The sequence below is a fragment of the Schistocerca americana genome, chromosome 7 (assembly GCF_021461395.2).
Source record: "Schistocerca americana isolate TAMUIC-IGC-003095 chromosome 7, iqSchAmer2.1, whole genome shotgun sequence".
Taxonomy (NCBI): domain Eukaryota; kingdom Metazoa; phylum Arthropoda; class Insecta; order Orthoptera; family Acrididae; genus Schistocerca; species Schistocerca americana.
The window spans coordinates 512,309,772-512,322,540 of NC_060125.1; the positions used below are offsets into that span (position 1 = coordinate 512,309,772).

General features: G+C 39.6%; 1 protein-coding gene across 6 annotated transcripts in view; it reads left to right on the top strand.

Annotated features, from left to right (window-relative positions):
- The window catches only part of LOC124623164 (gastrula zinc finger protein XlCGF17.1-like), an 84,635-nt gene extending 80,387 nt beyond the window's left edge, over positions 1 to 4,248 (top strand). For all 6 annotated transcript variants that reach the window (XM_047148965.1, XM_047148964.1, XM_047148966.1 and 3 more), the window contains one exon: positions 893 to 4,248. In XM_047148965.1, coding sequence (XP_047004921.1) covers positions 893 to 1,967 — 1,075 coding nt within the window. In that variant the 3' untranslated portion in view covers positions 1,968 to 4,248. The remainder of the gene's footprint in view (positions 1 to 892) is intronic.
- The last annotated feature ends 8,521 nt before the right edge of the window (positions 4,249 to 12,769 follow it).

The following is a 12,769-nucleotide window of genomic DNA, read 5'->3' on the forward strand; positions in this document are numbered from 1 at the left end:
ATGCTCTTTCACAGTTGCTTCCTTCCTTCATTTAGGTCTATAGTGCTCTGTGGATATTAATGTTGACAGAAAGTAATTGTATTTTTTTTCCAGATATTTCTGTTATCAAAGAAAAATACTGTGCTAACAGTTCTTTTTGATCTAGAGCATTATACAGGGTGAGTCAAAAAGGACTTTACAACTTTGGAATGGTATAGAATTTTTTTGAGATAATTTGCAGAATTGGTAGATGTGTCATTTTGTAGCAAGCAACATCAAGTGTAATTCATGTAGTGCACCAGCACTGCATTCTGCCACCAGAAGCACCAGGATACGGCACAGTTAAAATGGCTACTTTTACTTGTGCAGAGCATGCTCACTGTGTTTTGACAGCACTGGATTTCTTTCTCTGTGGTTAAATTAAAGACCATGTGTATGTTTCTTCCCTACCAAACAGTTTAACCGACCTGAGAAATCAAATCTAAGCTGCTGTTGCACAAATTGTGCCCAGTTTGCTGCAAAAAATGTGGGAAGAAATTGATTACTGGTGGTATGTTTGGAGCATCATAAGTGGTAGTCACATTGAACCAACATGACACTTGACACTTTTTGTGAAACTTGAGGTAGTTTGCTACAAAATGACTCATCTACCGATTCTGTAAGTTATCTCAATAAATCTCTATATCATTCCAAAGTTGTATATTCGATTATGACACACTCTGCATTAGCAGTGAAAATGCTTAATCCTTTTGCCTGATGTTGCTCTTCTTGATGAGCATTTTCAAGAACCACATCGATATTCTTTATTGTTTACACTCTATTGATTGTTCTTTATTGTTTACACTCTATTGATTGCAGCTTCCCAATTTACAATGTGGAAATTTCAACATATTTTTATTTTTTTATTTTACAGGAGTAGAAGTCATGCAGCAGCTCGTCAGCAATTACTAACACTCAAGAAAGATGATGCAGCTGTGAGTAATATTCGCCGACAAGCACCACAACGAAGTGCCCAGAAATTTCCTGCAGAAGATGTAACTGACAAAACAAGACCATATGGGTGTCCTGATTGTGGAAAGGCATTTGTGTCTTCATCAAAATTAACCATACATAGGAGAATACATACTGGTGAAAAGCCATATGCATGCATAGAATGTGGTAAAACATTTGTGTCTTCCTCGCAGCTGAGCGTTCACTTCAAAACTCACACTGGTGAGAAACCATATAAATGCATAGAGTGTGGCAAGCGTTTTATTTCATCATCCCAGTTAACAGTTCACATACGTTCACATACTGGTGAGAAACCATTTCCTTGTAAGTTGTGTGGTAAAGCATTTGTTTCATCATCCCACTTGACTGTCCATATGCGGATCCATACCGGTGAAGAACCATTTTCTTGTGCACACTGTGGCCAGAAGTTTGCACGTTCCACAAGCTTGGTAGTACATTTACGAAAGCACACGGGCGAAAAACCTTTTTCTTGTCATGAATGTGGGAAAACATTTGTTACATCATCTCATCTCACAGTCCACAGGAGAGTCCACACTGGAGAGAGACCATTCTCGTGCGAACAGTGTGGAAAGGCATTCTCTCAGTCATCTCAACTAAAATCTCATTATAGAAAACATTCAGGTGAGAAACCTTTCAGCTGCAGCATTTGTGGGAAACTATTTGCCCATTCATCACATCTAACATCTCACATTAGAGTGCATTCAGGGGAAAGGCTTTTGTATTGCCCTGTCTGCCAAATGAAATTCACATCACAGTCTCACCTGGCACGTCATCTTCCTTCTCATTCCAGAGATAGGCCATTTAAATGTGAAGTATGTGGCAAGGGTTTCAAGCATAAGTCTAATATGGCAAGGCATGTTATGAACCACTCAGTCCACACTGATTCTTTATGGCAAGGTTTGTTGCCAGTTACAGAGACAACCCAGGACATTCAAAGTGACTGCGCACATGTCAGTGAATGTTCAGTGGACAGCTGAGTGCCACACATGCAAAACAGTGTATCAAACACACAGTAATTTGTGCAGAACTGATATATTCCAGCATCACAGTTAGAAAGTATCTGTCAGTAATCATTTGCTGTCAGCGACATCATAAATAGCTTAGTGAAACTCTGAAAAATAAAACTCAGTAACGAAGGTTTTATTTGTCTCCAGAGCATAATGAGCATTGTTTTCAGGTTTTATTATTTGTAAGTACCTGTGCCTTTGTGTATCTGTTTGTAATGTGTTCTGAATGATTTGTTACTCAAGAGTTGAACTTTGTGCACAATGTAAAAAGTATAAAAATGAATCCTTGATTAATTCCATTTGAGAAGTGAAAAGAAGACTGTTAAAAATAGATGCAATAATATGCTATGGTATTTAACTTGAGGTAGGTTTTGTGTTATAAATGTCAAAGAGCATATGTTTTTATACAGTGTAACATATCATTTGACTTTACAAACTGTAAGCAGTCATGACTATCCTTCTACTGACTGATGTATTACATTTTCTGTATCTAGTTTTATGTGGCTGCTGCAGATGTGGTAGGTGTTGGTGGGAGAGGTAGTAAGTCTCAAGTGTATTGAGCTTCCTATAGGCATTTATATTGAAATACATAATAATTTGAGAGGGAAACTTGTAATAATGATTTAGAGAAGTAAGAACTATTTCAACGAGCTAGGTGAAATTCTTATGAACTATTTGTGTGAAAAATTTTGTTGTTTTGGAATAATGCTATATTGTTATTATCATTGAAGTTTTCTGTCACAAAAAAATATGCAATTTTGATGCGGAGTTGATAGGAACAAAATACCAGTTATCTTCACAATCACATACATTATTAATGTTTTGTATGAGGAATTTTCCAAATTAGGCCACAAAGACCGTTTCTTACAAACTATAAAATTCAAGTGGTGAAATCTGACAAGATTCATAGAGAGAATATCTCTCTCTTATATAGTAGTAAAATTAAATATATGTTATGAATGGTGGCCCTTTTTAGGAACTGTTTGGTAGGATGTAATAGCACACAGAAGGTAGGTGTTGGGGAGGGGGAATAATGGAAAAGGAGTGTGTTACTTTTAACACAGACATAGCATATAACAGTCAATAGCCATATAAAATGTCCTGGGCCTCCTCACCTGATGAAACAGAGAAATTGCAGTGATGGGAAGAAAGAAGAGAGAGGATATACACAAATGAAACAAAACATTAAGAGATAAAACATTAATTTTCTGGAGTATGTTGTTAAAAACTGCCAGGTTGGAATACAAAATAAAAAGTTTGTAAAAAGTAAGATTAGGTTAGGGGAAATAGCAATAATATTGGGAAATGGTGGTTGGCCAGTACTTATTATCTCACAGGAATGCTGATGCTTTTCACTAGAAAATAATAGTGTACAGAGACTGGCATTTCACTCAAAAAGCTCTAATAAGATACAGTTATATAAAAATGAAAAAGGGAACCTATGACTAGTACATGGATGTGTGGCATGGAGAGTGTTTACTAGCTATTGAGCTACCACTCTTTTTAGTTTAAATAACACTTTTACAGACACACCCAAACACGTCCACCTACAGCTATGATGAAATAGTTGCGTGTTGCTGCAACTGCAGGTGAAAGTCTTGGGTGTTGAAAGTGTGAACCAGAGAAGAGCAGTAGTCAAAAGCTGGAGGAAACGAAATCTGTGCTGTTAAATGTCTATATTCCATGCATTAATCAGATACAAATGGATAGCTGCCTTGCTTTATTTTTGTTTGGTGTCTCCATACTGAAATTCTTGTCGTCATAATTTGACGTTTGAATTTGTGCAAGAATTTGAAGGTTTGTAATAATTGATGTCTATCCGGATCCATCAGATGCTTTGTGGAAACATCTTAAATTACAGTCACCACATAGAATAGTAGGAAAAAATGAGGTTGTAATAAAATATTATTATTTTATATATGTAAAAAATCAGTGGGGAAGAAAAACTATTGCAGTAAACAAGTACATACCAAGCTTAAATTGTAATAGCTGGTAAAATGAAGTGGGAATTGTTACTCTGTACACAGACATGTCAAAAATGTGAACATAACTTGGTCAATGTGACTCATGTTTTCCTGATATATATTAGTGATGTACTGCATTACAGATAAAAAGAGAGCAATATAAGTGTTGTGACTTGTGAAGACTTTTTTAGGATATTCACTAGAACTGTCATTTCTCAGACAGTCAAATGTTGTAGCAATCAATTTTCACACTAAAGAGTTATAATAAAATTTTTGTTTTATAATGATGCATGTGAATTGCTGAATACTTAAGACTGTTCCTTCTCCTTTTTGGTGGTTAAATGTGTGGTACTTAAATTAGCAAACTATTTTGTCACTAAGTAGTCACTTCAGAAACCAACAGACCCTCTACTGCTTCATAGCTCTTCTGGTTATTACATACGTGCCCAGCACAGTTCAAGTTATTGCGTGCATCTGATACTGTTTGCTTGACTTCCATTTAGAAGTCCATGATTATCCTCAGATTTTATTGCAACACAGCTTTAAGTAAAAAATGTATACGGATTACAGTAATGTGCATAGATGAAACATGTAGCAACTTGACACAAATAGTTGAAAATTGTACTCATCTAATAGAAACATGCAATACTTGAAATGAAATATTTACATGGTTTTAGTACCATCATAAGATTGCTGTAGGGCAGTTCCTGGAGAGACTCAGGTAGAGTTATATAAGTAAATGACTATAGAACACCACCTTATAATTTTTAAAATTCATAACCTGTTGTAGTAACAGATCTGTTCATTCTGGTTTCCGTTTAGAGGACAAGTGTGATGTCACTGTGATAAGACACTTTGTTGATATTTGGGAGGATGGTGGTGCAAATCCACACCCCAGCACCCTGATATACGTCTCTTGTTGTTTCCTTAAATCACTTCAGGCAAATACCAAGATGCTTCCTTCAAAAAAGATTTAGTTAGTTACATGTTCCATGGATCATTTTGCATGATAAATAGTAATGATGCAGACTGAGTCATTTTACATTCACACTGTGAATTAATTTGTATGTATGGCTGTATTCTGAATATCTTTATGTTCTTTCTTTTCCTTTTCTCTGCAAATAGAAAAATGATATACAGATGTAATTTAATAATTCCTGCCCACCTAGTTGTACACATTACAATAATAGAGATTCTTCTACAGATTAGGAGGAGTTGTTAAGGAGAGACTTTCTGAGTTTGTTTTCAAATTTTACTTTGCTGTCTGTCAGACATTTTATATCAACAGGTAAGTGATCAAAAATTTGTGTTTCAGCATTGTGCCAACTTTGTGTGCTAAAGACAACCTTAATATGGAGTAATGAATATCATTTTCCTTCTGGTACTGTAATTATGTACATCATTGTTCCTTTTGAACTGTAGTGGATGCTTTACATCATCCAAAAGATCTCACATATGATATAAGATCTATCATTATAATGTTCACCTGTAACACATGATAACTATGCATAACATAATAAACAGGCAAAGCAGATTACATACCCATAATCTATAAATAGAGAACAAACACTTACTATACAAAAAAACACATACTCGTGACAAACATATGTAGGGCATTAACTGTGGCTTATACACAAAATGTATTGGGGGGGGGGATTTAACAGAATTTTTATAAGTATTTTGTAATTTGAAAATAAGTTTAAATTTGTGTAAATTATTGAAAGCAAGTAGAGGTTTCAGTTTACTATCTGAGACAGATATTCATTAACACTGTAGAAGCATCTGTCCATCAAGTATTTTTTTTACTTCATGCTTCGATGCTTCCAGCTCTTTGATTTGGGATGGAAGTGCATTTAAAAGGTTTATTACTAAGTGGCTCACATGATTCTGTCTTTTAGTTTTTGCTACATATGGAAACTGGAAGTTTCTACAATGCCTTGTATTTTGATTATGTTAGTTAGAGTTGGTTTGAAGATTACGTGATTTTCACTGATCTTTTCCAGCCATTTTAAAATATATATAGATGGTATTGTTAGTATCTTTAGCTATTTAATAAGGTCTACAGTGTGTTGTGGTTTGCTGTAAATCATGATACCAATAGCTCTTTTTTGTGTAAAAAAAGAAGCCCGAAAAACTTATGCTGTAGCTTGAAACTGACTGGAAACAACAAAAGTACACAGCTGTAGCACATACCTTCGATACATACCTTCGATACATACCTTCGATACATATCTTCGATACATACCTTCGATACATACCTTCGATATTATTCGCAAGACAAAAAATGTTGATCTGAGTTTCTGCAAGATACACAACATCTTCATTCCAATTTAAATGTTCGTCAGTCCACATTCCCTGAAACTTTGTAGTACACACTACTTCTATTTAATATAAATGGATAGATAAAAAATCTACTCACTAAGCAGCGGCAGAACACACACACACATAAAAGGAGGTTATAATTTGGCAAGCTTTCGAAGCCATTGGCTCCTTCTGGCAGAAGGGTTGAAGGGGAAGGAAGAGGGATGAAGGAAAAAGACTGGAGAGGTCTACGAAAGGGGGTAGAGTTTGGGAAAGTCACCAGAACAGTGAGTCAGGGGAGACTTACCAGGTGGAATGAGAAGGAAAGACTGATTGTAGGGGACTGCACCAGACGAGATTTGAAAACCTAAGAGCTTAAAGGTGGGAGGCAGGGTAATATGTAAGACAGAGATTACTGCTTAAACATCATGCACGAGTTAATAAGAGTGAAAAGCTAAGAACATTGCACATAATAGAGGTGGTAGGGGGATGACAATAATTATCAGGTAATAAAGTGAAAACTAAAACGAAGTGAAGAAAGGAGTAGTTATTGTGAAGAAATGGTGATACGCAACAAATTAACTTAAATTAATGCCAGGTGGGTGTCAAGAACCAAGGACATGTAGTGTAGTTTCCACCTGCGGAGGTTTGAGGAACTGGTGTCTGGGGGAGAATCCAGATGGCGCATGTGGTGAAATAAGCTACAGGTCACGATTGTCATATTGTGGAACATGCTCTGCAATGGCATGTCATGTGTTGCCACTATACACCCTCTGCCTATGCTCATTCATCCTCACTGATAATTTGGTGGTAGTTGTACCAATGTAAAAGGCTGAACAGTATTTACATAACAGCTGGTGTCATTTCAGAGGTGGCTCTCCCTTTGATCGTATACTTGTTGCCAGTTACAGTGCTGGTATAGGTGGTTGTAGGAGGGTGAATAGGGCAAGTCTTGCAGCGGAGACAGTCATAGGGGTAGGAACCATACGGTAGGGAGATGGGCGCAGAAGCAGCATAGGGTCTGACAAAAATAACGGAGATTAGGAGGGCAGCGAAAAGCTATTCTAGGTGTAGTGGGCAAAATCTGACATAATGGATCTCATTTTCAGGGCATGGTTTTAGGAAGTCGCAGCCTTGTCGAAGTAGCTGATTAATACATTCCTGATCAGGATAATACTGAGTGACCAGTGGTGTGCTCCAAAGTTGTTTTTTGAAAGCATAAGCAGTACCTGGATCAGATGTGATGGCCCGTGAAATCTGCTTTTGAACTAGGCAGCTGGGGTAATTATGTCCAATGGAGGCTGAGGTGAAAATATTGGTGTACTGCTGTAAAGAATCGGCATCCAAACAAATATGTTTGCCTCGGATGCCAAGGCTGAATGGGAGGGAACATTTGACAGGGAAATGATGGCAACTGTCAAAATTTAAGTACTGGTGTTTGTTAGTAGGTTTAATGTGGACGGAAGTGTGTAGCGTGCCTTTGTTGAGGACAAGATCAACATCAAGGAAAATGGCACGGAACCAAGTGAAATTTAATTGGGAGAATGTACTCAGAGGTTCCAGGAATTGTAACAGGTCAGCCTCACCATGAGTCCATATGGTAAAGATGTCATCAATATATCTAAACCAAACCAGGGGCTGAAGGCTTATGGATCCCAGGAACCCCACCTCCAAGCGATGCATGGAAAGGTTGGCATAGGAAGGAATCATTCTAGTTCCCATGGCCGTATCCCTTGTCTGTTTGTATGTCTGCCCCTTAAAAGGTGAAGTAGTTGTTGGTGAGTATAAAAGTTGATTAAGGTTAGTAGGAAGGATGTCATAGGTTTGGAATCAGGTGGACACTGAGTGAGGAAATGTTCAGCAGCAGACAGACCATATACGTGGGGAATGTTAGTATAGAGAGAGGTGGCATTAATGGTGACAAGCAAAGTGTGTGGTGGGAATGGGACAGGCACTTATTTCAGACAATGTAGGAAATGGTTGGTATCTTTGATATAGGAGGATATAGGAGGAAAGTCTTTGCAGGTGTGATTCAGCTTGTGGATCTTAGGAAGAAGGTAAAAGGTGGGAGGAGTGCGTAGTTTGGGTAGGGTGAGAAGTTCTATGGATTGAGGCTTTAATCCTTTTGAGGGGCCTGAGGTTTTAAGGAGGGACGGCAGGCCAGTTTGAATCACAGGGATGGGATCTTGATGGCAGATGCTGTATATAGAAATGCCGGACAGCTGGCATAGGCCTTCGCTAACATACTCCTTTTGGTCAAGTACTAGAGTGGTAGACCCTTTGTCTGCTGGGAAGATAATGATGGAGTCATTAGCTTTTAGGGAACAAAGGGCTTGGAGTTCTGCAGAGGACAGGTTGAGGTCATGTAGGGACCTGAGGAAGGGTTGTGAAGCAATGCTGGGTATGAGGAATTAGAACAACCCTTTTGATTCACAAACTGTGATTTGATGAGGGTATTATTGCTGCTAAGGTGAGATACTATTGCAGAATACAATACTATTTTGAAAAAGTTGGCAGCCAGATTGCCAATATCCTTGACCAATCTGAGCTTGTGATCTTTCGAATGACCTTATTCTCAACAGAACATTGCTTCACTAATCGTTCTTCCCTCCATTTAGATGTATTATTAGGGCCAAAAAGTCAGGTCCTTAGTTATAATTACAGGGTGTATATGCCCCGGGAAAAACACGAGGATGTTTTTCATCCGGGAGAAATCTGGGAACCTTCTGGAATTCTGGGAATCTTTTATTGTTTTAGTTTTCAGCTAAATTTTTATTATTGTGACTGGTAAGAACTGATACTCTAACAAGGAATATTACTGTATCCCACTATTGCAGAATAGTACTGCAGCAATAAAACAGAAATGAGGAAAAAAATAATACTTTAGTTGTAAAGAAAATATGCCATTTACAACCACAAAACACCGTTCACACACAAGTGCCTGCCAACAGAAAAATGTGTCAAAGGCCTTAGGACAAAGGCTATGCAATACTTCCTAACAACAAACTGCTTTTGATGTTTTCATTAGATTCATTTGTGCAGTTGCCACTGGGCTAAAGTGCATACGAGGTTGAGTCATGTATGAGCAGTACCTTCTCCCGCTTCTGGCTACTTGAAGTGTGGCTGTTAGCTGTATAGGCAGTAGCTGCAAGCAGCCAGACGCTAGGCGCACCCAAGCAGCCAGATTCACGCATGTGCAGAGCAATGTGAGCTGTCGTGGGGAGGGGGGTTAGACTCCATGTGACCTGTGTTTACATTCAATGATTTTGCCGTTTCCTCTTCATTAATAGCTCCCACATCAAATGAAAACAAAACTGATTTCTGTGGCCAGGAGCTATCAAATGAATTAAAATACATTCACATAACTACGGAAGGCAAAAATATATTATTAGTTTCATTTTTCTGATTTTATAATGAAGTCATTTTTGTCACTTTGCTAAAGAAATTTGGCTTTTATTAATCTTTTCCTCTCCCTCTTCCCACCCCACCCTCTCTCTGTCTCCCCCCAGGGAGTTCACAACTCTCTTTGTGGATACGTGGCGAGCACAGGACTTAAGCTCATGCAGCTCTCTTTCCTTTCCGGGCTGCGTACCTTGCCTTTCCACATCCCTCTCTGTCCCTGATCCTTCCCCCGCCCCTTCCCTTCCCCTTCTCCCTCTCTTTGGGAGTATGTTTTGCACCTACATCTGTAGATGGATGCTTGTGAATGAATGAAGTGGTTTCTCTTCTTTTATCTCTACAATGTAAAGTATCTGTCCTTACTTTGTCTTTCTCTTTCTTTGGTTCTTCTCTTTACCTTCTTCTCTGCTGCAGCATTTGAGATTTCTTCTCTTCTTTCCTTTTCTTTATTCCTCCCTTTTTCTTTCTTTCCTTCTTGTGCATGTTTGAAAGTCGACCCATGCGTTCCCATGCATAGCCAGTGATGGGGTAACGAGTAATTCCATGGCCCAGCTAGACAAGTAGGACACGTACGTACCCCCTGGTAAAGGCCAGATCCAGGGAGGGGTGATTACCCGAGCTGGTACATTCCGAAGATGCTGATTGGTCCCTCCATCCGTTTCTCAGGAGGTGTGACTTGAGGTATGGACAATCACCTAAGGTGGGAATGCCCTCAGAGTGGGCATCTACATCTAGGCCCTGTTATCCTCTGTCTGTGGACATCCACCTATATCGCACCTCAGTGCACTCGAAATTGGACTATGGAAGCATAGTTTACTCCTCTGTATGGCCATCTGTTCTTTGGCATCTAGATTCTGTCCATCACCGTGGATTGTGTTTAGCCTCTGGAGCTTTTTACACTAGACCCGTGGAGAGCCTTTACGCTGAGACTGCTGAACCTCCGCTGTCCAATCGGCAAGCTGTCCTTCTGAGTTGTTACACTAGTCCCCTTTCTTCCATGCCTGCTCATCCAACCCATGCTCTTTTTTTCGGCGCCTCCTTGGATTTAGGGTATGCAGGCAGCGCTTCCTCTCAACTACTGCTGGGAGTCCGCTTCTGTCAACTTCTACATTCACTTCCCTTCCAATTTCCTAAAACTTTCTTGACAAATGGGGATACGAAGCCACTTTGGCTTTGCCCCCAGACCTGCCTTCTCTGTGACCTTTGTTAGCTTCCCCCCTATAGTTTATCATCTGGCATTTGTTGCTCTATGCACACAAATGGAGGATGCCACATTTATTTACACTGATGGCTCAAAGACCACCTTTGGTGTCAGGAGTGCCTATATTATCGACGGCACCCCTATAAGATTTCTTCTTCGCGACCAGTTTTTGGTTTTTTACTGTGGACATTTACACTGTTCTCCAGGCTGTACAATTCATCCGTCGCCATCAGTGGATACAGTATATTATATGCTCAGATTTGCTCAGCTCTCTTCTCAACCTCCAAGCTCTTTATCCTGTTCACCCTCTGGTCCACTGGTTTCAGGACTACCTCCACATGCTCCACTTGAGGGCCACCTATGTGGCATTCCTCTGACTCCCAGGGCATGTTGGTATATGTGGAAACGAGGCAGTTGATGTAGCAGCAAAGGCCGCTGTCTCTCTTCTTCTTCGGCCTGCTGTTCGTACGGTTCCCTTTACTGATCTACAGAGCATTTTATGTCATCGTTTTGCTCTTTGACAGCACGCACATTGGTCTGCACTTCAGGATAATAAATTACGGGACATAAAACCTCTTCCCTGTGCTTGGACCTCTTCCTCCCAGCCTCATCATCGGGAGGAGGTAATTTTAACTAGACTCCAGATGGGGCACTATCTTTTTAGCCATTGACATCTTTTAAGTGGCGATCCTTCCCTGCTTTGTGCCCACTCCTCTCAATTGTAGGCGGTGAGACACCTTTTACTTCAGTGTCGCTATTTCAATCCGATACATGCCCGTTTACAGCTGTCACCTGGCATATCTTCCCTTTTAGCAGATGGCTTGCTCAGCTGGTCATGCCCTTGAGTTTATAAGTGTTAGTGAGATGACATCGGTCATTTGAAGCTCTCTTCAGGGAAAACAACACCCCTTCAGTAGCAGTTTTCTAGGATTTCCTTCCGTTTTTAGTTTCCCTCCTTGAGTTTCGTTCCCATTGCTGCTGATTTAAATTCACCCTTCACTAAGCTGCAGAATGGTCGCTTATGACCATAGCTGTTTTGCACCCTAAAACAATAATAAAAATACCCTCTTTCAATCTGGTGAGCAATTCTCTCAGTTTACAACTTAAACAAGGAATTTAAAAAAAAAAAGAAAAACCTTATTTCAGTTGCCAAAGCTGGAGTTCAGATCACTGATCATAAGACATCAAAACTGTCCAATGCCTTGCATTTTCTCAAACTTTTCCACACAATTTGCCAGTTTCTTTTTTGATGTTGAAAGCTGCAACATTGTGATTTTTTTAGTGTAAGAGCACACCATTTTGATATTCCCTCCCGTCAAAATAACAAAAATTAATTACAACTGAATGAACCCATTACAATAAGTAGTTGCATTTCTACCAATAATGTTGCACTTGTTGCCAGTGGTAAGAAACATCAGCAACTTTGTAACACTGGAGTATAGATGGGATGTTTGATGAACAATAGCACATCTGGATAAGTGCACAATTTACTCTCATAAAACTAGTACAACAGTGGTGCATCTACAGTGCTTGAAGCCATTACATGAATTGTCTGTCAGGATCTCTTACTCATGGCTGCAGTCTTATTGTTTCTTATCGCAGAGTTCTTACAAAGCTCCCTCCCACGGTAGTGTGGAGCACTGTTGGGGAAGATGTGTAGAGTGAGAAAGGTGATGAGGTTACGTGGGGGCACAGAGATTGTCCAGGTCCCATGTGGGCTTGACAAATGTATTGATATCTCTAGTGAAGTCCATGCAGGAAGACAGTAGGTGCCACATGGTGTACAGGTGATAGTCATAAAGACATGCTGACATGTGATGGGGACAGCTGAAGTACGAATGCATGCTGGTGTGGGAGATTGGAGGGGTGACTGAGAGGTCACCGGGCCTGGATGGCATTGGTGGAGG